The sequence below is a fragment of the Hippichthys cyanospilos genome, chromosome 14, assembly GCF_059441005.1.
Source record: "Hippichthys cyanospilos isolate Australia breed blue-spotted pipefish chromosome 14, RoL_Hcya_1.0, whole genome shotgun sequence".
In the NCBI taxonomy this organism is placed as follows: domain Eukaryota; kingdom Metazoa; phylum Chordata; class Actinopteri; order Syngnathiformes; family Syngnathidae; genus Hippichthys; species Hippichthys cyanospilos.
Genome location: NC_142382.1, coordinates 20518771 through 20545265, shown reverse-complemented (window position 1 = coordinate 20545265; position 26495 = coordinate 20518771). Strand labels below are relative to the sequence as shown.

General features: G+C 38.6%; 1 protein-coding gene across 7 annotated transcripts in view; it reads right to left on the bottom strand.

The window, feature by feature from the left end:
- The window catches only part of ak7b (adenylate kinase 7b), a 154149-nt gene that overhangs the window by 100617 nt on the left and 27037 nt on the right, over positions 1-26495 (bottom strand). For all 7 annotated transcript variants that reach the window (XM_088432441.1, XM_088432439.1, XM_088432442.1 and 4 more), the window contains one exon: positions 11184-11294. In XM_088432441.1, the coding sequence (XP_088288567.1) occupies positions 11184-11294 (111 nt within the window). The remainder of the gene's footprint in view (positions 1-11183; positions 11295-26495) is intronic.

The following is a 26495-nucleotide window of genomic DNA, read 5'->3' as shown; positions in this document are numbered from 1 at the left end:
AATTAAGGGAAAAAAAAGTTAATAATAGATGTAGGATACTTTGTAGGATTCATAGTTTTTCACAGATTCACATCATTCCACAGTTCTACTTTTTTCAGTTTTTCATTCATCTTCAAATTCCACAGTTCAACTTTTTTTCAGTTTTTCAACTTTGTATTCATATTTCTTCACAGATTCACACCATTCAATCGTTCCACATCATTCCACTTTTCAACTCCCAAACCTTCAACGGTTTCACCTTCACACGCAATTTCTTCAGGAATTGCACATTTTCTAGTTATTGTGTGAAGGTGGAACCTTCACACATATGTTATTCCTGTCGGCCATTTTCTTTATTGTGTGAAGGTGGAACCTTCACACAATAACTAGAAAATGTGCAATTCCTGAAGAAATTGCGAGAGCCTTCTTGTTTTTTTCCGGATTATTATTATTATTATTATTGTTCTCCAGATTATTATTAATATTGGGGCCTGAGCAGTGACCACTGCGAGGTCCCTATTGTTCCTCCCCAGATTATTATTAGGGCCCGAGCAGTGACCAGTGCGATGTCCCTATTGTTCCTCCCCAGATTATTATTATTATTATTATTATTATTATTATTATTATTATTATTATTATTATTAGGGCCCTAGCAGTGACCACTGTGAGGTCCCTATTGTTCCTACCCAGAATATTATTGTTAGGGCCCGAGCAGTGACCACTGTGAGGTCCCTAATGTTCCTCCCCTGATTATTATTATTAGGGCCCGAGCGGTGACCACTGCGAGGTCCCTATTGTTCCTCCCCAGATTATTATTAGGGCCCGAGCAGTGACCACTGCTATGTGTTTAGCTGAGCCCTTTGAAGTAATATCACTGAAATTAAGTCTGACAAGCCACTAGACAGCCCTGCTGACCTCCACCAAATTTTACGAAATTTCGATAATGGGCGTGGCCTTTACGTCCATTTTCATTGTGAAGCTTTAACGGACCAGTAAATGCTGCTGTAATTCGACCCAGATGATCTGATCTTCTCACAATTTCACACAATGGATGAAAATCTATTCCTGAAGACAACGACAAAAATATATTCCAGTTTAAAGCTAGCGCCACCTAGTGGCTGCTAAAAATGTCATTAGTCGAAAGTTTGGAGTCAATCCCGTTTAGTTTGACCTTCAGCTATAAAGTTTTAGGCATATGTAGGAATGTAAGACCTACAAAAAAGTCAAAAGAAGTGATGTGCTAGGATGTACAGAATAATTTTTATGATTTTTTTTAATGTGCAATTTTGCCCTATTCTTTGACATTAGCCAGTCTAAATCTAGTGCCTTTTTCTCTTAAACGGTTCACCCGATTAACTTCTACATTGGCATGGACTATTAGCAGATATAGCTGCACAAATCTGCCAAAAATTGTGACGATCCCATGACTTGTAAGATGTGGGCGGAGCTTCAAATTATTTTGAATATTTCCTTCGCCAACAAAAACCTTAATAACTCAGCTGTTTAAGCTTCAAACCATGTGAAACTCTTGCAGGGACTTTAAAAGTCATGCCCTAATACAGCTTTGTGATAAACTTCCAAATCATTTACAGCGCCACCTAGTGGCGGACAAAAATCTCATCTTTTACACTTTCATGTACTGTGCAATGTCTGTTTGACTACATGAACTAAAAAATGGTCAGAAAAGCTATGACACAGTGGAAAATGAAGTTTCTCAACTTTTATGACTTTTCAATGAAAGGCGTTGCCTGTTTGCCAACTCAAAGTCCGATTTCTCGCCAAAACGGTAAAAGTTGCTGTAATTGGACCTAGATGATCTGATATTTGCGAAACTTTGTATATGGGATGGGTGTCCAATTTGAAACACACCTAAAGCCTATTTTTTATCATAGTTCGAGTGCCACCTAGTGGCAGCAAAAAATATAGCAAATCCTTAACGTTTTTATGTACTATGCTGAGCCCCTTAAAGTTATATCCCTTATAAAATGTCAGAAAAGCCATTGGCCACGCCTAATGCCCTCCACCAAATAGTACGATGTTTCGATAATGGGCGTGGCCTATACGACAGTGTAAAGTCACACAAATGTAACAATAAAAGCTGCAGTAACTCAACCCACATTATCCCACCTTCTCTAAATTTTACAAACTTTATAAGAGTCCTGCACTGAAGTCATCTACAACTAATTTTTCATCAATCATAGTCCTTGTTCATACCCCGAACTGCTCATACCCCAACATGCACAGGTCTGCGAGGGCCCTTTATAGCTGCTTGCAGCTCTAGTTATTATTATTAGGGCCGGAGCCGCTACCGCTGTGAGAGCCCTCTTGTTTTTCTCCGGATTATTATTATTATTAGGGTCCGAGCAGCTACCGCTGCGAGAGCCCTCTTTTTTTTCCCCGGATTATTATTATTATTATTATTATTATTAGGGCCCGAGCAGCTACCGCTGCGAGAGCCCCCTCTTGTTTTTCTCCGTATTATTATTATTATTAGGGCCCGAGCAGCTACCGCTGCGAGAGCCCTCTTGTTTTTCTCCGGATTATTATTATTAGGGCCTGAGCAGCTACCGCTGTGAGAGCCCTCTGTTTTTTCTCCGGATTATTAGGGCCCGAGCAGCAACCGCTGCGAGAGCCCTCTTGTTTTTCTCCTTATTATTAGTATTATTATTATTATTATTATTATTATTATTATTAGGGCCCGAGCAGCTACCGCTGCGAGAGCCCTCTTGTTTTTCTCCGGATTATTATTATTATTAGGGCCCGAGCAGCTACCGCTGCGAGAGCCTTCTTGTTTTTCTCCGGATTATTAGGGCCCGAGCAGATACCGCTGCGAGAGCCCTCTTGTTTTTCTCCGGATTATTATTATTAGGGCCCGAGCAGCTACCGCTGCGAGAGCCCTCTTGTTTTTCTCCGGATTATTGTTTTTCTCCGGATTATTATTATTACTATTATTATTATTATTATTATTATTATTATTATTATTATTTACTGTGCAGCGCTTTTCCATTTATGAAGGCCTAAACATGCACGAAAAGTCACCAAAATTTGCACATTTGTCGGGCCTGGTGAAAAATTGATATTTTTGTGTTTTCCAAAACAATGCAAAAAAAATGGCTCTGCAGCGCCACCTAAGGTCGAAAAAGTGCACCTGGTCCCGGCCCGTTTGACCTAGAGCTACGAAAATTTTTAGGCATATGTAGGTCCTAGAGAGCTACAAAAAAGTCAGCGTGAGCCATGTGCTCAGATGTACAGAAAAAGAGTTATGAATTTTTGAATGTGCATTTTTGGCCCATTTTTGCACGTTTGCAGGTCCCAAACTGCTCCTTGTTTCTCCTAAACGCTTTACTCAATCGCCTTCAAATTTGCTGTGGTCCATATTCACACATAGGGGCACAAGTGGGCAAAATTTGGTGCAGATCCGCTGACATATATGATAGGGGCGTGGCTTCAAATTATGTGTTCAATTTTTCCTTCGCCAAGAGAGACATAAACCTTAATAACTTTGATGTACTAGTTTAAAAAAATCTAAAACTTCATAGACACATGGAAATTTATGTCTTTAACACCTTTGAAAAAAGTTTTTTTAAATACCTACTAGCGCCGCCTAGTGGTTGATTAAATTGTCATTTTTTACACTTTCATGTATTTTGCTCAGTCTGAGTAAAACAAATGAAAATTGGTCAGAATATCAATAAGACATGGAATATTGAGGTTTTAAAATTTTACGACTTTTCGATAATGGGTGTAGTCTGCACGCCACCTCAAAGTCAGATGACTCGCCAAAACGAAAAAAGTGGCTGTAATTGGCCCCAAAATGGTCTTATGAGTGGAAATTAGCCTCTCACTCCCGGCCCGTTTGACCTAGAGCTACAAAAATTTGTAGCCTTATGTAGGACCTCGAGCCCTACAAAAAAGTCAGCGCGAGCCATGTGCTCAGATGTACAGAAAGAGAGTTATGAATTTTTGAATGTGCACTTTTGGCCCGTTTTTGCTCATTTGCAGGTCCCGAACTGCTCCTTTTTTCTCCCAAACGCTTGACCCGATCGACTTCAAATTTGCTGTGATGTTTTATCTGACTGTGAGGCACCATTATTCAAATTTTTGTGATGATCCGCCATCAAATATGTTGGGGGCAGGGCTTTATATTATGCCTTTTATGATTACTTTGCCACATGTGAAACAAACCTTTATAACTCAGCTTTACAAGCTTGGAAAAATCTGAAACTTCACAGACACATGGAGACTCAAGCCCTTAACACAAGTGATTAAAAAAATCTTCAATTGCTTATAAGGCCACCTAGTGGCAAACAAAAATATCAGTCTGAAGTCTCGCCAAAACGAACAAAGTTGCTGTATTTGGACCCAGATGGTCTTATCTTTTCTAAACGTCATATATTTGATGGGTTTCCAATGCGGATTACCCCTATCAACGTATTTTTTGTCATAGGGTGAGCGCCACCTAGTGGCAGCCAAAAATATAGCATTTTTTAAACGTTTTTATGTGTTTAGCTGAGCCCTTTAAATGAATATTGCTGAAATTAAGTCTGACAAGCCACTACAGCCCTGCTAACCTCCACCAAATTTTACAAAGTTTTGATAATGGGCGTGGCCTCTATGTCCATTTTCATTCCGAAGCTTTATCGGACCAGTAAAAGCTGCTGTAATTTGACCCAGATGATCTGATCTTCTAACAACTACATTCCTGGGACTTTAAATGTCATGCCCTAATACAGCTCTGTGATAAACTTTCAAATCATTTACAGCGCCACCCAGCGGTGGACAAAAGTCTCATTTTTTTATACTTTTATAAACTAAATGAACACAAAAATGGTCAGAAAAGCTATGACGCAGTGGAAAATTAAGGTTCTTTGCTACTGCACTGCCACGACACAAACAATGCACACATGGCTATATATACACATATATATTTATATATATATATATATATATATATATATATATATATATATATATATATATATATATATATATATATACACATATATATATATACACATATATATATATATATATATATATATATATATATATATATATATATATATATATATATATATATATAGGGCCCCCGTGTTACGAATTTAATCCGTTCAGCGGCTTGGCTCGTAAATCGAATTGGTCGTATGACAGGCAATCCAAACCTAACCTATGTTAATTAGTGAATGTGTGCAACGCGTGCAGAAACCTAAGGTAAAAACATCACGACTTTATACACATATTAAAAATTAGTAACTTAATCTACTGTACAGTTAAATTGAGTCACAAATATACAAAGGAAAAATGACATTTACCTTTGGGGCGACGTGACTTGAGCTGGTGGTGGGTCAAAGCGGAGGCGAGCAGAGACGAACCCGCAGGATTTATTTATTTTTCTTAAACGAGAACTTTTCTTTAAACGAGAACGTATCACCGGTGATTTCCTTCTCTTTAATCCATAATAGAAGAAGCCACTCCATTTTGTTGTTGACCAAGGCCCGTCCCCTGACAAGGAAAGTCTTGCCCTTTGAAGACTTGCTTGATGTCATAGCTTCCTTGTTATTGAGAATTGTACCGATTGCTGAGCAGTTACAGCCATACTCACAAGCAAGGTTAACTATGTGTGCGCCTCCTTCGTATTTTTGTGCGCCTGCTTCGTTTCTATTGTCATCATCCTCTTACTTCTTACTTCTTCCTTTACCGCCACTTGCTGTCTAACAGATAAAATTTGCAAAGTCTTCACAACACACCGACCAGCTGTGCTATCAAGCTAGATGAACACGTTTGGCCAATAGCATATCGACATTTCTGTGATTGACGTGACGCTGGCCAATAGCATATCCGCATTTCTGTGACTTGAGACCGTGACTGTGACCTTAATAGACCAATAGCATATCGGCGTTTCCGTGACATGTGAGAAAAGTTATTTTTGTTGATGCAAAAAAAACAAAAAAAATATGCGGACAAACTGACCAGCATGTTGGATGGTTCGTAAGACGAAAGGTTTGTGTGTAAGAGGGGGACAAAAAAAACGGTGCGGTCCACGCTGTAAGATGAAAAATACGTAAAACGGGGGTTCATAAACCGGGGGCCATAAAAAAAAAAAAAAATATATATATATATATATATATATATATATATATATATATATATATATATATATATATATATATATATATATGTATATATTAATATATATATATATATATATATATATATATAATATATATATAAATATTTCCATATGTACCTTCATGAAACATAATGGTGCTTGCTGACGATAATTTTGAGAATGCAGCATTGAGCTTGTGTTATTTGAAAGATATAGCAACTGAATCAGGGTTGTTAAGCATTCAGCCCACGTCCTGGCCTGCAAAAGTATTTACATTGGCCCACGAGATAATATTGTGAAGTGTAAAAATAAGCTGAATTATTTCAGAAATGAAACACCATCCTGTGTGGGGTTTTTGAGTTGAGGTTGAAGAGCTTGCACAGACCCCTCTTTTGAAAACTGCATTCAAGATAAGATTTGTTTAGTTTATTGTACACAAAACATACAGTTTGTTACAAATACAGCCAAACACACAAGAAATGAAATACAGCATATGTAGAAAAACACAAAATAAGAACAGTCAAAAATGTGCATGGGTGTGTCAGAAGCCAATGAGGCTTTTTCATTTCCACACACCCAGGCAATAATCTCTTAGTGACTTTTGTTTTAGGTCATGTTTGCATCCGGATAAGGTTGCCTTTCAATGATGTTTTAATGATTCACATTATCATTCCACAGGTTTGTAAAAATGCAGATTTCCCTTGCTTGAGACTAACTGTGGCACAGTAAGAGACATAAAAACAAGATTGTTGGGGGTTGTTCATGTAGAAAGCAGACGACTTGTTCGCATTTGCAACCAGGTGTAAACACATGCAAATTGATCTATCTATTGAAACGGCCTGAAGGATGCAGATTGCATTACTATTAGGAATTCTCTAGAATTCTGTGGTGTGCAAACCCCTAAAGAACTAAAATGCAGAGAAGACTCAATGCTCAACAGGCATCGTAAATTATCTTGAGTGAAGTAAATTACAATGACTCAAATGGAAAAGACATAAACCTTCCACTGTCTTCAGGTAAAATTCTGTTTCATATTATTCCCTTTTTCATATTTCTTTGAAAAAGATGAAAAATGCAAAAAAGGAAAAGTGGAGCGTTTTTCAGTTTTGTTTTGTTTTTTTACTATTTGTCCACTTAGCCCCATGTAAAGAGTTTTGGGCCTTGTTGCAGCCTCCAATTTGTTTCTGGGGGTGGATTCTTTCGCCGAGTCACCAGGATACCATCACTAAAAGACAGTTGGTCAGCAAACCTGGGAAATCCACAGATCATTTGAATAATGTCCCGAACCCGCTTCAAAGATTTCATGCAACACTACGATTTGATGACATGTCCACCCGCAGTGAATGAGCAAAACGGATGTTTGCTGCAAATTCTGATGTGTGATGGTCATTTGTCACCAACTGCATCACATCGCACTTCCCTGGTCAACTGGATTGTGAATGTTGAAATGTATATACCGTATTTTTTTGGACTATAAGCCGCAACTTTTTCCTCATGATTTGAGCCCTGTGGCTTATAGTCCATAGGCTGTTTTTTTTCCCACCGATCAAGCAATTGTGTGTATCTGCTCAAGAAGTCAGTTTATGGAACAACTATGAAATAGAACTACAAAAATGTGAATCAATGGCTGTGCTCAAAAAGAGTTTTAAAATATATTAAAAATATTTTTAAAAAATGTCTAAATCGAATAAGATTATTCTGCCCTTCAGAAGTGCAGTTCCACCTTTGATGTTTTAGATTTGTACATAGACTGAGAGCACCTTCTTCTGGTTCCTTTAAAATGTTGTTTTTCTCAGTAGACGTCAGTTCTCCAATGTAGCAGCACACAAACATGACAGGTTAATGTTCAGGATTGCTGATCTTATTTTGTTTTGCCTTGGACGAGAATTTTTTGTAAGTACACAAGTTGTCAAAATGATGACGCTATTCATCTGTTTGTTTATCGTTAGAGACATGGAAATAAGAGTATTTTTTGGTTGTGCAACTTGTTTGTTAGCTCGAGAGGTGCTATGTATCATTAGCTGATTACGTGTTTTATTTTTCTAGTTTTACGAGGACCTAAAGAGGGTAATGGTCAATGGCCATTGTTCAAATAAAGCAGAGCAAAAGGAAAGACAGTCTGGTTGTTTGAAACGTCGTTATCCAGCCGTCTAGCTGGCAAAAAATTCGACGCTTTGGAGTGAGGATGGCATAAAGATCTTGTATAAAAGTTTGTGTTTGATAAACTGTATTCAGTATAGGATTGTATTTATAATATTATGATTACAGTAATCCCTCGCTGTATTGCATTTCACCTTTCACGAGTTCGCTGATTTGTTCAGATTTTTTACAGCGTGGATAGTTACTACAGTGCATTGTGCTCTGAATCCTGATTGGCTTAGGGGCTTTACTGTTGTCTCGAAATAAAATATTGACGCTGTACTGTATTGGTTGTTCACTTGTCAATTCATTACAAAAGGCAAGAGGATCCAAAAGCTTGCTTTTGTCTCTCCTGTGTCTTTCCTGCAACTGCCGTGTGCGAACGTGCTAGTAAGCACATTGATTGACAGCTTGGTCTCTGGGAGCCGATCATGTGACTCGTAGGCGTGCCTAGAGGAAACGCACACACTATGTAGACACAGACAGCAAGGGAGAAATGCGCAGCTTTGGAAATCTGACTTTTACCTAGATTTCTTTTGTAATAAATTGAAATTTCAAGTGTATTGTTATGATGTGAGAGGCTTCACTTTAATTTGATGTCCGGGTATATTTATTTTATAAAAATCTTCTTGCTCAGAAAAATAACTCAAACAAATACTCAAAACAATGTGTGGGTTCAAGACTAAGAGGAATAGCTGGGACTGTGAAATACTCGAGTGACAAAGTTTCCAAATGTGTATTGCCGTAATTTCCGGACTATAGAGAGCACCTGAGTATAAGCCGCAACCCACTACATTTGAGAGGAAAACCGATTTTGTACATACACAACCCGCACCTGTATATAAGCCGCATGTGCCTACATTAAAACATGTAAACATATTTACAAAGAAAGACGGTACACAGAGAGAGTTTTCAAAGTTTTAATAATATAACTTAATAATAATAATATAACTTTCTTCCCAAACGGTGCCTGTGACAGGGCAGTAAAACGGTAGCAACATGGTAGCAACACGCTAGCAACACAGTTTAACAGGTCTGGTAAAACAGGTCTGGTAAAAGAACATACTGGTAAAAATCACGGTAAGCCGTCTTCATCTTCCTCCTTTGAACTGAAGCCATCGAAGTCATCTTCCTCAGTGTCGGAATGAAACAGTGTCATATAGACGTCGTCACACACTCCCTCAGCCTCTCTCTCGCTGTCACTGTCGCTGGCACTCTCATCCTGATTTTGTGCCCTCCTCTCCGTCACGCAGCAGACCGGCTTTTCGGGACCTGTTGGTGATTTTTTTTTACGCTGCCCCACGCTGTCAGGATCCACTGGTAGACTTGTGAAAAAGTTGCCTTTCGCATGCGGCCAGCTTTAGTGAAAGATTTCTCGCCGCTAGTCATCCAATTCTCCCATTTAACACGGAGCGCCACTTTAAATGCACGATTCACACTAATGTCAAGCGGCTGCAAATACCTCGGTGTGCCCCCAGGAATCACAGCTGGAATGTTTTCCAGTTCGGGCCACCTGCTTTTATTACCTCTGAAAGCTTTTTTTGTCTTTTTACATTGCTCCAGTTCTTCCCGCTGCCGTTTCCAGCGTCTCACCATCGATTCGTTTATGCCAAGTTTATGAGCAGCAGCTCTGTGCCCTTCTTTATCGGACAGCTCGATCGCTTTCACCTTAAAAGCTGCGTCATATGCCTTTCTTTTTGCATTTTCCATGATGAGGGTATGTTCACGCTAATTTAATTTATGCACAAGACAAGAAGTTGCAGTCTTCCTCGACGCATATATTCCACCAGTCTTAATCTTACCTTTTCTACTCGAGCGCCCCTTGGCGGCCGTTAGAAAAATTACATAAATTGGCCGCATCACTGAATAAGCCGCAGGGTTGAAAGTTTGGGAAAAAAGTAGCGGCTTACAGTTCGGAATTTACAGCACTATATTAAAGTGATTGATTTAAACAAATTTGGGGCTTTAAAACAGGTTTTGATTTTTGGTTTTATTTTGTAGTTTAGTATTGCATTGTAAAATAGTAAAAAAATAAAGCTGGCTACTTCACGGATTTCACTCTGCGCGTGTTATTTTTGGAACGTAACCCCCGCGATTAACGAGGGATTACTGTATAGATATATATTATTTATGTGCCGTATGTGCAATGTGCATTAAATTAATCTATCAATTAAACAATGGGAGACAGAATGCTGTTAAAGAGAGAATGTTGCAGTTAGTAGATGATTTAAAAAAAAAAAACTTTCATATACCATCTTTTTGCATAAATATCTGACGTTATGACCCGCGGCTTATAGTCCAGTGTGGCTTATCCGTGGCAATACACGTTTTTTTGGTCATTTTTTGCTGCTGCGGCTAATATACCGGTGCGGCTTATAGTCCGGAAAATACGGTACTCACAAATACCGACTGCACCCTGATGACGCATATACTGTATATATTTTTATGATTTTTACTTTTGGTCTATTTTTATCACTAATCTCAACAACAGAGGAAAAATGTGTGTGTTGCTCTCTGAGCAAGATAAATGTTGCAAAGTCAGCCTTTCTTATCTTGAATGAAGTTTCCAAGAGATGGATCTGTGCAAGCTCTTCCACCCCACGTAATGACCACATTTTCATGTCTGAAGCTCCCCCAACAAGATAAAGTTAGTTTGCAACTTTTCTTTTGTTCAATTTACATAACACAGTTAGCCGTTCACAGCCGTTCCTTGGTGCCATTCGGCACCCGGTGGTCTTTATAGGTAGTGGAGCCAAATGCTGGACCTTCTAGTGTTAAAAGTAAAAGAAACCTGATTAAAAGTAAAAACATATTATGATATACAGTTGATGTAAAATAAAATGGCCTTTTTCGTGGTGAGATTTTTTTTTCCATTATCGACTAGCACTAGTCTGGATATACAGTTACTGCCCATTTTAATAAAAAAAAAAGGAAAAAAACGATTTTAAAAACTCACCATCTTGCCCAGTTTGGCAACCACTTTCTCCACCTCAAGGTGCTTTTTAAAGTTTGGATGAGGTTTTCTTCTTCTAAAATCATCATCAGTGAAAGGGAGCTCCAGTTCATCCTGGACAGAAAATTAAACACTTAGAGACATTTTGACAGCATGCACAACATACCACAGATGATATGCGCAAATACACTGGACTTTAAATCTCCCGATGCTTGGATGTTTTTACTTATCATTTCCTTTGGGGGAGGGGGCAATATCTGGAGATTAAGAAGTGTCTGAGAGTGAGACTTGGAGTGTCTAAATATGTTGTCGTGAATGACTAATGTCGATCGTACCACGGCTGGCTGCAAGTCAGCTGAGCTAATGCTAGGTGAAGTAATAAATAATTTATTTGTATTTATACTACAAGTATGTACAGAATTAAATATTATTGAATATTCTTCAGCACTGTGTATAAACATTGAAAACACAAATAAATACAAATTTGGTAATGCACGAGAGCTAAAGCACTAAAATTTGCAGCCCAGCAGTAATGTATGAAGTTCCGTAGTGCCGGGCTCCTGATAGATGCAAAGATGATCTCTTTTTATTTTGTGCAACTTGTAGTTCAATATGAATGACATGACAATGCCATCTATATTAATAAAAGAGATATGGAAAAACAACTGAAATGTTCTGGACTTTGTGTAAGTATTACGGGAGAAAAACCATGCTTATCATGCCCATCCTCCATACCAATGATAGTAGCAATGCCCTCCAGAATTGAATATTGCTTTTCAGTCCCTCTAAGAGAGGGAGAAAGTTTGCATTCGCAAGGGAGTTTTATTTTCGTGTCACCAAGAAAATTATGCTTAAGTATGTTATTTTATCAAAAACCACTGAACGGGAGAGATGCACCCTACATCCAATCATCCAATTTTATGGGAAATAATTCACCAGTTAATTCTAGAACCTTGAAAAGGTTCCAAATGTATCAATGACCGACAAAATTGCGGGTATAGATGTTTGGAGCTCTGCTACATAAAACAAACTGTCATCAGGATAGAGCAATATAATATTCCTAGTGTAGACCTTGTTGTAACCATGAATATCCGGATGTGTGTGGTTTGTTTTCGCCAAAGGCTCCAGAGCATATGCCAACAGTAGCAGCCGAAGAACACATCCTTGTCTTGTTCCCCTGCATAGTTTAAACTGAGCAGACATTGTTTGGTTTGTTAGAATTCTGGCTGAGGGGTTTTTAGACAAAGTCTTAGATATGAAATCTCATGTCATCTGAAATTTCTGCAAAACAGCAAAAATATATGGCCATTCAACTCGGTCGATTGCCTTTTTGGCATCAAAACTCAGTATTACTAGTACCTTCTCTATTTTAAGAGAGTAAACCACGTTACAGAATTGCCTGTGAAAAGAGTTTCTGCCCGGCACAAAGTCAGTTTGGTCAAGATGCACCAGTTTGTATATTACCAGGCTAAGGCGTTGCACAAATATTTTAGTCAGTATTTTCTGGATCAAGTTTAATAATAAAATACTGTAGGTCTGTAAGAGGCCACCTCCTCCAAATCGTTGCCCTTTTAGGAAGTATGGGAATAATAGCTTCATTTAATGTCCGTGGCAAATGCTTTACATTGTAAGCATGATTGTATAGTCTAAATAAATTTGGAGCAAGTTTGACCTTTAGATGCTTATAGAACTCACTCCCCAGTCCAGCTCTGACTGGACTCTTTCCGCGTTTCAGCAGGCCTATATTCTATAATTTCATTTGCATTGGGGGTTCAACGATCCACTTGATCCAATGTAGGCAATTTTCAATTGTCTAGGAAATCCTGCATATCATTAGATCAAGTTTGAAATTGGGAGGAGTAGAGACCTTCATAAAATTCCTAAAAACTATCATTTATGTCATTGTGTGTGGTTAGGAGGTTCCCATTTGCAGCTTTGATCTTATGAATTGCTTTATCATTTTCCAGTTTCTTCAATTGTCTTGCTAGCAACGTCTGTGGTTTGTCTCCAAATTCAATGTGCTTTTGTCTCACAAATATGAATGCCCTATTAATATTGTGAGATAGTACAGTGAGCCCCCGTGTTACGAACTTAATCCGTTCAGCGGCTAGGCTCGTAACTCGAATTCGCCGTATGACGGGCAATCCAAACCTATGTTAATTAGTGAATTGCGTGCAACGCGTGCAAAAACCTTAGGTAAAACCATCACGACTTTACACACATATTAAAAATTAGTAACACAATCTACTAAATTATCTATTAAATAACATAAAAATACAAAGGAAAAATGACATTTAATGACATTTAAAAATGACATTTACCTTTGGGGCGACGTGACTTGAGCTGGTGGTGGGTGGAGGTGGAGGGGAGCAGAAACGAACCAGCAGAATTTTTTTTTTTCTTAAACAAGAACTTTTCTTAAACGAGAACATATCACGGCGATTTCCTTCTCTTTAATCCATAATAGAAGAAGCCTCTCCATTTTGTTGTTGACCGAGGTCTGTCCCCTGGTAAGGAAAGTCATGCCCTTAGAAGACTTGCTTGCTTTAATAGCTTCCTTGTGCTTGAGAATTGTACCGATTGTCGAGCAGTTACGGCCATACTCACTAGCAAGGTTAACTTATGCGTGCGCCTCCTTCGTATTTTTTTTATTATCTCCTGCTTCTTTTCTATTGACATCATCCTCTTACTTCTTCCTTTACCGCCACTCGCAATTTTAGAAGCCATGTCTAACAGATAAAGTTTGCAAAGTCTTCACAACACACCGACCAGCACGTGCCATCAAGCTAGATGAGGGTGTTCGGCCAATAGCATATCGGCATTTCTGTGATTGACGTGACGACAGCCAATAGCATATCGGCATCTCTGTGACTGAGACCGTGACTGTGACCTTAATCGACCAATAGCATATCGGCATTTCCATGACATGCGAGAAAAGTTGTTTTTGTTGACCCAGCAAAGCGAAAAAAATAGTGCGGACACACTGACCGGCATGTTGGACGGTTCGTAAGACAAAAGGTTTGTGCGTAAGAGGGGGGCAAAAAATGCCATGGTCCACGTCGTAAGATGAAAAATATATAAAACGGGGTTCGTAAACCGGGGGCCCACTGTATCTCATTAAGTTTATACTTCAAAGCACATACAGTGTGATACGTATCATTAGTAGAAACTTTTGCACTGTCAAATTCCAGGTCATGTATCTGATTTTCATGTACAGTGGACCCCCGTGTTAGTGTCCCTAGCTTACGTTATTTTCATGTTGCGATTGGGAATACTGAGGTTTTCCATCCCCTCTTTATGGACCCTAGGGGGTTGGCTGTATTCGTGTTATTTTGTCTCCATCTGCTGGCGTTTTTAGGTATTTGCACTTATTTACTAATGCAGTCAAACTGCTTCCATGGTACTCATGACTACAATGCTGGTCTTGAATTTGTTAGCGTCTCCTCGCGAAGATGCTGGTCTGCTGTTGGTCGGCCTCACTCATTTCTAAATGGCGGAGCGGTAAAGCTTTGTTCGATTGTGAGCGGTTACAAAACCCTATTTATAGTGCATGTACAGCCTTTGCCTATAGGCTGAACAGCAGGGCAACTGGGTAAGGTTTTGTTTGGACGCGTGCGTCGATCAAATAATTTCAATAGTCTCTTGCATTGCGTTGGATATGCCAATCCGTTTATTTTTGTCAACATTCTTTTCAATATCCTGATAAAACAATAATTCGAGTAACAAACCAAACCAAAAATCTACCTTAATGACCACGCACGGTCGAAAACTGTTTGCCTCTTGCTCTGTCGCAGTGCAATCACCAACCGGCACATATTTATGTAACCATGGCAACCATGGTTCCACCCACCATAATAGATTGGCATGTCTTCTGACAATCTGTTTAACTCTCTTAAGATAAACAAATTAAAATACACAAAAAGCTTTTTGGCTCCAACGGTGCGTTTTACTGCTTAATTCAAACTTGAAAGGGTTAGCCATGGGTCCCAAGATTACTATTTATGTTAAAGAAAGAAGTAAGAAGATGATTCATAAAGAAACGAAGCTGGAGTTAATCAAGAAATATGAAGTACGCTACCCTTACGCCGGAATATGGGCATAACAAGCGCCACTCAAAGGTAAATAAATCCTTTCTATATTTTTTATTTATGATGTTTTTTGATTGTATACATGTATGTTATATATACGTAGCACTTACTATACTATTTTGATACCAATTTTAAATATGTAAGTACAATTTTGATGTTTTTTCTTGGGGTTCTAAATGTATTAGCTATTTAACATAGGTTTGGATTGCCCGCCATACGGTGAATTTGTTTTATGAGCCTAACCGCAGAATCTGATTTATTCTGTGAGGCTTGGAATGATATTATACATCCCTTCATAAAGGCTTTGTATGTTTCCCTTAATATTGCAGGTAATGTATCGCTGGTATCATTCACCTCAGAAAATAAAGTGGTTTGTGAGTTTAACTATTGTTGGAACTTAACATTATTTAGTAATTGTGCATTGAACCTCCAATGCCTCTGCGCCTTGTCTAAATTAGAAACCGCAAAAAAACAAGTAAGAGGACAGTGACCAGATATGATGGTATCCACTTGTGGTAAAGTTCTTCCATCAATCAATCAATCAATCAATCAATTAAGATCTTTATTTCAAACATGTAGGAAAATAAACATGAACACACACACACACAATATATATATATATATATATATATATATATATATATATATATATATATATATATATATATATATATATATATATATATATAGTCGCAAGGCAGACACCATCAAAATGAGTAAAACAAAAAAGGAAACCTCACGTCCTGTCCCCATGTCTGAAAAAGAGTGGGAAGAAGTAAAACTTAATTAACCCCATCTCCTTTTAACACCAAAATACCCTAGCCATAAGACCAATTACCCTGGCTTGTACCAACCAATACTCTAACATATTCCCCCTTCTGATATCTGAACGCTCAGAAGAAACACTTAACAAACACGCCTACCCCAAATACAACACAAAGTACCACATCGTTAAGAATGATGAATTAAAACAAAACAACATAACAAACACCAACAAGCAAATCCTTGAAAATATATAAATAAATAAATGCCAAGCATCCCCATTCAGGTACCTTGTATAAATAATTTCTTTATATCTTATTTTAAACTGGTTGATGTTTGAACATTCCCTGAGCGTCCCTCCTAAACCATTCCACAGTTTAACACCACAAATTAAAATAAAGAACTTTTTTTTTTTGTGCGAGCCTTCATTATCCAAAAATTAAGTGCTTTCCTCAGATTATACCCCCCTTCTCCTCCAGTGAAAAGCTTCTGAATATCCATCGGCAACAGATTGTTTTTTGCTTTGAAATGTATTTGTGCTGTCCGAAATTCCACTAAATCTTTGAGTTTGATGAGTTTTGACTGAAAGAATAATAGATTTGTGTGGTCCTTGTATCCTGCCCAATGACTGATCCATATTGCTTTCTTTAGTAATATAAGAAGTGGATATATTGTGCTTGTGTAATTTTTGCCCCAAATTTCAATACAGCAAATGAGATATGGAAGAACTTGAGTATTATATAGAATGTGGAGAGATTTCTGATCAAGTACCTGTTTAGCTTTATTTAATACTGCATTGCATCTTGAAGTTTTTACTTGTACATATTTAACATGTGATTTCCAGCTGATCTTTTCATCTATCATCACCATTAAAAATCAAACCTCATTTACTCTTTCAATATGCACCACCTCGAGCTGTGTATCTAGTTCTAAATTAGTTATATTTTTTCTATGATTGACAAAAAGTATCATTTTTGTTTTGCTCAAATTCAAGGAAATTTTTTCCTGTCCAACCACACCTTTAATTTACTTAATTCATTATTTATTAGTCGTATTACTGTGGATAAGTCATTCCCAGAACAAAAAATATTAGTATCATCTGCAAACAAAAGCATCTTAAAAGTTAGTCACAACATGCATATTTCATTGATGTATAATATAAAGAGTTTAGGTTCCAATACTGATCCCTGCGGGACACTGCAGGTAAGGTCCAAACACTTTGAGCAGGCGTCACCCAACTTCACAAATTGCTTCCTTTTCCATAAGTAGCTTTTGATCCATTCTAGTGCTTTTCCCCTAATACCATACCTTTCTAGTTTATTGAATAATATTTCATGATGTTTCGTGTCGCATGCCTTTCTTAGATCAATAAATATTCCAACAATATAATGTAAATCTATTGCATTTGTAATTTCCTCGACTGAATCAATTAGTGCCAGTGATGTCGATCTTTTGGATCTAAATCCATACTGTTCTTCAGTGAGTACTTGATGTTTATCTATGAATTTATCTAGTCTGTTATTAAAAGGTTTTTCTAGTATTTTGGAAAATTGTGATACTAAGGGTACAGGTCTGCAGTTTGTGAGTTGGTGTTTGTCCCCAGCTTTATATAAGGGTATGACTTGAGCTATTTTCATTTTGTCTGGAAATGTGCCGGTGTGAAATGAAAGGTCAGAGATATACATTAATGGTTTGGAAATCCCCTTAATCACTCTTTTTATAAGAGTCATATCAATATCATCACAGTCTTTTGAGGTCTTGTTCTTGAATTGAGAAAAAATATTCATAATTTCTGTCTCATCCACAGGTGAAAGAAACATTGAACTTAAGTTGCTGTCTATTAATTTATTGTACTGCTCCCTAGCTATTGCAGGATCTGGGATTTGGTCAGCTACATTTGGTCCCGTACACACAAAGAATGCATTAAAGTTGTTGGCTACTTCTTGCATATCATATTTCTATACGTTATCAATCATAAAATAACTAGGATAGTAGATTTTTTTTAAATAATTTTTTATCACGGTGTTCATTATGTTCCATATATCTTTGACATAATTTTTGTTATAATATTTTATGATAGTATTCTTTCCTAGTGGCTCTTTTAAAATAGTCAGTTTATTCTTATATGTCTTATATTTTTTTCTGACTCTTTAGTTCCCAATTTTCTAAAATCTCTATAAAGTGTATTTTTCTTTTTTGCAGGCATATGTAAACCTTTTGTGATACATGGATGATCCCCACGTTTTAATTTCTTATTATTTTTACAGGACAGTGTTTATCATATAATCTTTTGAAAATGTTTAAGAATTCCTCATATGCACTAATATCATTTCTATTGTATATTTTATCAAAATTCTGTGACTAACTCATTTTTAAATGCATTTACTGTTTCTTCTAATTTCATTCTTCTGTATTTCTGTATTTTAGCAGGTTGAGTAATTTTATAGCTGTCCCCATAAACTACAAATTCTGGCATATGGTCACTGTTATCAGTGACCATTAAGTCACTTACTGTACTATTTATAATATAATTCTTAAATATATAATCAATAAGTGTAGTGCTGTGAGAAGTTATTCTAGTGGGCCTTGTGTTTTTTGGAAGTAGGTTCACACTGTATTAACAAAATCTTCAGTCAGTGTATGCTTGTTTGGGTTGAGCAAATCAATCAATCAATCAATCAAATTTTATTTATATAGCCCTAAATCACCGAAGTCTCAAAGGGCTTCACAGAATGAAAAGAGGTCGTACAGAGACATCTTTTCAGTATAGGGTACACAACAGCATCCCCTGTCAAAGCTCCCAGAAGGGGAAGGAAAAACTCAAAAACCCCAATTTGGGGAAAATCAGAAACCTCCAGAAGGGACCACAGGTGGGAGGAGCCCCCTTCCAGGCCCACAGGTTGAAGTGGATGCTGCATGTACCAGACACAGAAACAACATAGATTACAGAAAACATATTGTGCTATATAGTGCAGTGATGTCTTGACAGCAGGCAAAGCCATTGGGCAGGAACCATCCCACATTCCAGCCAGATGGACTGCAGACGGCCAAACTCCTAACCCGTGATGGTCGACCAGCGCAGGACCCAATGGAGGCGGTCAAGTCAACCCTCACCATCTAGCTAGCCCCCTCTCCCAGCCGGAAGAGGGGGGCAGGAAAAAAGAAAAAAGAAGAAGGCTACAGACAGGCTAAATTAACTAAATGCTTTTGAATATAAATGTGTTTTTAGTCGGGATTTAAAGATTTCTACTGAGGTGGCTGCGCAAACTTCCATAGGTAGGGCATTCCATAGTACTGGCGCGCGAATGGAAAATGCCCTTGATCCCGCAGACTTCTTTTTAGCCCGTGGGGTCGATAGCAAACCGGCATTTTGCGATCGAAGTTGTCGGGACGGAACATAAGGTGATACTAAGTCGACGAGATAGGAAGGAGCTAAACCGTGTAAAATTTTATAAGTAATTAACAGCACCTTAAAATCACATCTCACGTGTATTGGAAGCCAATGCAGGTCAGCTAGAATCGGAGTAATATGATCAAACTTTCTCATCCTTGTCAATAGTCTCGCTGCTGCATTCTGTACACACTGCAGGCTTTTAATGTAGGACATGGGAAGTCCAGAAAACAAAATGTTGCAATAGTCTAGGCGCGACGTAACAAATGCATGAATTAATGTTTCTGCATCGCTAAGAGAAAGAATAGGGCAAATTTTAGCTATATTGCGAAGGTGAAAAAATGCCGTTCTTGTCATGTTATTAATATGTGTTCGAAAGGAGAGAGTGGAGTCAAATATCACGCCAAGATTTTTTGCAGAACTACTTTGGGAAATAATACAGTTTTCTAGGTTCAGCGTGGTATTCTTAAGCAAGTGCTGATGATGAGCAGGGCCAATAAATAACATCTCAGTTTTATTAGGGTTGAGAAGCAGAAAATTGGAAGACATCCATTGTTTAATCTCGGCAAGGCAAGCCTCCAGTTTACTGCACTTGCACGGATCCGTTATTTCTAAGGGCATATAGAGTTGGGTATCATCAGCATAGCAATGAAAACTAATAGCATGTTTGCGTATAATATCGCAGAGAGGAATCATGTAGATGTTGAACAGTAAGGGACCAAGTACTGAGTAAATCAATATTAAAATCTCCACAGATGAAAGCTGTTTTGTGTCAAATTTGTGAAAATACCTTCATCCGTTCTGTGAACAGTTCTATCCTAGAAGCTGGTGCCAATATATGCAGCTAACAATAACATTTTTCTTTGCATATTTCAATTGTTACACATTCCAATATGTTGTCAACAACCAAAGACATGTCCTTTATTACCTTTATGTTCAAAGCCTTTTCCACAAAGATCACAACTCCTCCTACACCTTTGTTTTGCCACTGTTCGGTCCTCAAGAGCCACAATCCAGCCTGTTTTCATTGTGTCTCTTCAACTAATACACCTGATTCAAATGATTAGCTCATCAGCATGCTTTGCACAATCCTGATAACGACGCTGATTTGACTCAGGTGTGTTGGTTGAAGAGATACATTGAAAACAGTCTGGATTGTGGCTCTTGAGGACCGAACTTGGCCACCCCTGGAAGTCATATCCCTCTAACTCAAAAGTTCGCCCCTTTTGCAGTATTGATCCAAGTTTTCGTTATTGCAATAATGTTAACTGGGCAAGTAAACGGATTCAGATAATCCTTAATGATTGTGAAGTTAGCATACAGACTCTTACTTATAATATGTAGAATTGAAAGTTTTCCATCTTTTTTTATTTCGTTGAAATCTTCATCAGCATAGTTGCTGCAGTTATTGTTTATTGAGTAAAAGAAGTTGTTATCTGGGTCTATATTATGTTCCACGTCCTGTGAACTGTAGTCAAAAAATTTAAATGATTGGAGTTCCAGATTTGACATCTTCATTAATCCTTTGAGTTATGTTTTCATTGTCTTCAATTGTAGATAAGTGACTTCTTTCGGTGAGTGTCATGGTTTTGAGAGTACTTTACCGTAATTAATAGTCCATCATAATAATCATACCCTCATAAGTATGGCCACTCCTCTGGCCTTTGCAGAAAACCCCGAGCGGTGTATTTGGCTCACCCATTTACCTTTAAATGTATTATGAAACTCATTCTACAAAGGATTCTCTTGCAAAAAGACGATGTCTACTTAGAGAGACTTTGTGTGCTAACACCTTTCCTCTTTTGACAGGCTTGTTTACTCCCTTGAAATTCCACATACAAAGGGTTAAGCCTAACCAGTCCGTATTTGCCTCATCGTGTACGTATCGTGTATGTATCCAATTTATTACGGAATGCACCCGTTGCTCTCAATATCTAGACAGTCACGAATTGTAGCCTCCACCCCAGGTTGAATCCAATCACAAAACATACACACCAAACAAGTACAATATGAATTCTAACACACAAACAACACTACAAAATAACAAATCCTAAAAAAAAACCCTGAAACATTGGCAAAAATTATGCCAGCCAAATACTTAAAGGATGCTGAGCGTAGAGACGCTACTCTCATGGTGACACAAGCAGATGTGGTCAAGGTTCTGAGCCAAACAAACTGACGGAAAGCAGCCAGTCTACAGTAGATACCATCCCGGCCGTGCACTTAGGGGTTGATCGTCAGAGCTAGTTGATGTGTTTGCGGACATCTCTGACCTGTCCCTTGCACAAGCCTCTGTCATCACTGGCTTCAAGGCCACCACCATAGCACCTGTTCCCAAGCAATGCACCGTGACCTGCCTGAATGACTACCGTCCCATAGCCCTCACCCAATCACAATGAATTGCTTTGAGAGGATTGTAATGACTCATATCAAAAAGACCATTTCAAACACCATGGACCCTCTCCAATTTGCGCATCGCCAGAACCAGTCCATGGAGGTCAACAGCGCCATCCACACAGTGCTCACACACTTAGATGGCAAGGACACATATGTAAGAATGCTCTTCGTCAATTAGAGCTGAGCATTCAACACAGTCATCCCTGAAAAACTGACAGATAAACTCCTTACACTGGAGCCACAACCCTGCAGCTGGCTGCTGAACTTTCTCACAGGCAGACCCCAATTACTCAGAGTCCACAATCACAATCCAACACCAGAACTGTAAGCACAGCAAAGCCCAGGGCTGTGTGCTGAGCCCCTTGCTTTACACACTCTTCACCTATGACTGTCACCTCCTAAAACAACACCAGCATAATTAAGTACGCAGATGACACTACAGTTATCGGCTGATCACTGGTGGGGTTGAGACAGCATATAGGAAAGAGGTGGCAGACCTTGTGGCCTGGTGTAGTCGCAAAAGTCTCCACCTCAAGACAAGACCAAAGAAGTGATCATAGACCCAAGGCAGCAATGAGAGCCGCACAAACCACCACTATTCAACAAAGGGACAGAGGTGGAGAGGGTGAAAACCTTCAAATTCCTCTGCACCTTCATCAGCAAGGATCTCACCTGGTCTCACAACACCTGACAGACCACCAAGAAGTCCCAACAGAGACTGTACTTTCTGCGGAAATTGAAGAAATTTGGCATGCCAGCAAAGACTTTCCACAACTTCTACAGATGTACAATCCAAAGTGTCCTCTCCACCTCCAAGGCAACTGTACAGCACAAGACAGGAAGGCTCTCCAGCGTGTGATCAAGACCTCACAACGCACCTGTGGAGCAGATTTCTCGGTTATAGCTGTTCCACTTGTCCCGTGAATTGTGTTACTTTCCTCTCCAGTTCCCCCACAGAGCTTGCAGCGTTTGTGGCCGCCTTGTTCATTGTTGCAAATTATGCTGCTCTATCTCCAGTCTCGGGACGGCCACTTCATTTTCAGCCCTTAGTGCCGCAATCTCCCCCCACATAGTGTTACATATCTCCAACTTAATCCGGGTCAATTTGGAATTCAAAGACGAAATCGCGGTCAGCGCTTGTTGGTTGCCTTGCGGGGGATCCTCTCTAGTGTTGCTAATAGCTTGGTTAGCTTCATCAAATTCATTGAAAACGCGAGCAGGGCCCACCGCCTCTTGCATTGTTGGCTTCAAATTAGCCTTTTTCTGTGACTTTTTCTTGGCAAGGTTTGGCGCTCGCAAGTCACAATAATGTTACCTAGTGCTATTTGGTCTAAATATGATCTCACTGTGACGATTGTCGTAATTTCCCAACCCTGGCTTTGAGAGCCACATGCACACACATCCTCACCGTGTCATAGTCAACTGGAAGTCCCATGGACTTGCCAAACTTAATAAAATGCAGCCTTAGTAGGAACCAATTTAAATAGTATTTTTTTTAAATATCTAACACAAGCAGTAGTTCCGAAAACTCAGTGGTTAACCAATGCTTGCTTTTCCACAATAGTTACTCATATAGCCTATGTAATCAACCTCAGTTTGACATAGATTTTACACTATCAAAGTTTCAAAGACTATGTTATTATTGGGGTTATTTTGTTATTTTTTTTAAACCTGTATCTCATGTCAGATTACACAATGTGCCATGCCCTTGGTTTTAAGAAAAGAAAACCGAACTAAAAGATTCAAGATTCAACTCTGGTGTTAGATGCCAAGTTGAAAGGACGGTTTTGCCTTCGATGATTAAATAAGCTAAGAAGGATCCCTCTCTGAATTATGGTGAGGAGTTGACTATTTAAAAAAAATTATCCTTCGTAATCCGAACAGTTTTCGTCAATAATTGGAAATTCAAGACCTAAACACTCTGATTTCACCCCAAGCGACAAACTCTTAACGTGGCACAGTGAAGTATTTAGACCCTTATTACTTTTGAAAACCCACAATACATTTCAACAAGGTGTAAATAAGTGTGTTCTATCCAACCATCATATTTTGAATATGTAATTGTAGGTCTTGTAATTGCCACTTAAATTACATGGAGCGTGCCACTCAGAAGGGGGCAGTCATTTATCTTTTAGCTATGGAAACCAAAAGAAGGAAAACGTTCACCGTCTTTCAAGGAAAAACTAAAGGAAAAGAAGAAGGGGGAGCGCTCCACGTAGCAAGTTTCATGACAATGCATGATAATTGGTTTGGGAGTTAGGATGGGTAGTTATTCTACACATTTGAGTTCACCCACAGAACACAAAAGAAAACGACAGCAAAGACATCATGATACAACAAGAATTTACTTGAGCCTGTGGCGTCCTTCGATTGCGGACCCACTGAATGCATTGTGTTGGTGCCTGTTGTTAATCCTCAAATATTTATGAATAATTAAATTAATGATTTCATTTTTGACAACAGATTTCTACTGTAATCCCAAAAGATGAAACTTTGTTTCATATTTTTCAATGGAAAAATAATTATTTTTGGGGGACAAATTCTCACACTAATTTTTTTTGTGGGCAGAGATTCATTAATTAAATTAATGATTTATTTTTGTGAACAGATCTATACTGTAATCACAAAATATAACACTATGTTTAATATATTTCAATAGACAAATATTTATTCAACTATCGTTTTCCTCTTTATCAGACAGTGACAAGACCAAAATTTTAAAATTCAAAAATAAAAACTTCAAAATCTTAATAATTCTTAAAAAAACTAACCCAAACAGATTTTACCCGACATGTTTCGGCGTTATCTTTTGCCTTCTTCAGATTGTCACATGATGGTCTGTGACTCATCTTTTTGTCAGCTAATATTTCATGGAGGCGTGACTCACCTGTCAGATTTTGACAGAAAGGTCACGTCTGACTGATCTGTCAGATTTTGACAGAAATGTCACGCCTACTGCTGTCTATTTGCCTCCTCCAGGATACTACTCCAGTTAGTGGAAACATTGTATTTATTTATTTATTTTTTAAGTCTTTGTTTTTAAGTCTTTTTAAGTCTGACAAAGAAGAAAACAACAGTTGATTTTAAACTAAAGACAGAAAGAAGGTTGTTTAAGTAAATATTTATTCATAATTATCTATTTTTGAAAACAGGTCGGACATTTTACTTTGATTTTTTTTTGTGGACATATGTTTACCAATATTTAACTTATTTCTTTTTGATAACAGATCTCTTCATGCAGAGTATTTCTTGTGGACCAATACAAAAAAAGTTTGAAGAGTTCTAAAGTTTAACCAAACACTGAAAATATGTTTTAAGTCTTTTTTTTTTTTTTTTTTTTTTACCCAAAAATGCTTTGCACTGGTTAGTTGACTACTTGGATGAAAACATATTTCACAGGGGGTACTTCACTGAAACAAGGTTGAGAATGACAGTTTTACACTGTACACTCTCCCCAGAGGCAGTCAGCTGTAGGCTGGTCAGACCTCAGCTTGCATCCCAAGCCCAATTAGCCATTAGTCACCTTGTTGATGAGTGGTGCACATCTCAGGGGACTATGCATGTCAAGGGCATCCTATTCCCTGAGTCAAGCGTAAGACGAGCAGATACCTCCTATCAAACTACTTGGGGGCCCAAATGGGGTTTTTCTTGAGCCAGAGCTGCTTTTTACGGAAGCCTCTGAAGCAGCTTTGACAGCGATGCGCTGGTTCTTGCCCTTAATTCCCAAGTCAGTTTTGTGGTTGATGTTCCCACAAACCCTCTATACCCAACCTCAACTGGGCGGACTTGAGTGGTTTAGCCATGCTGCCTTGCTTGGTCGGCAAAGTCGGCATACCACAGATGCTCCTGCGCCGTAGAGGCCTATGGTGGTGAGGCCCCGCGGGACTACAAGCCACTTTTTAACGTAGGGCTGTGGTGGACATCACAAAGGACTATATATTTCAGGGGCATACTATTCCCTGAGTCAAGCTTAAGACAACCACATACCTCCAGTCAAACTACTAGGGGGCCCAAATGGGGTTGTTCCTCTTTAGCCAGAGCTGCTTTTGACGGCATCCTCTGAAGCAGCTTTGATGGCTATGCGCTGGTTCTTGCCATTAACTCCCAAGTCAGTTTTGTTGTGGATGTTCCCACAAACCATATACACCAAACGCTCTAAAATGCGTGTATGCGCAATTGCGTACTGCTCGCACACATTCAGCGCGCAAGAAGTCTATGCTGTGCATAAAACAAAATGCAATACAAACATATTAAATATTATCTAATATTAGACCTCATTTTATTTAATTAATTACACCAATAATATTGTTTTCTGTATCATTTTGCATTATGGTAGCGAATGACAAGTGTCCAGCCAATGATACAATAAGTTTCACTTACATTACTCATCCAATTAAACGCACTGACAGAAATATTCCCTGCATATACACAACATGCAGGTTAGCTTGCTAACAACAGTGTAGAGTCAAGAGACGCAAATGCTAACCCCTTTTCCTCATGAAACGAACAAGCTGGGACACGTCCACTTACCAAGCCAAAGTAAAAAAGAAATGCACTTCTTTTAAGATGGAATGGCTGCCCCTCTGTGGGCTGTCACCTTGTCATGGTGGAGGGGTTTGCGAGTTCCAATGAGCTTAGGAGCTAAGTTATCTGGAGCTTTATGCCTCTGGCAGGTTC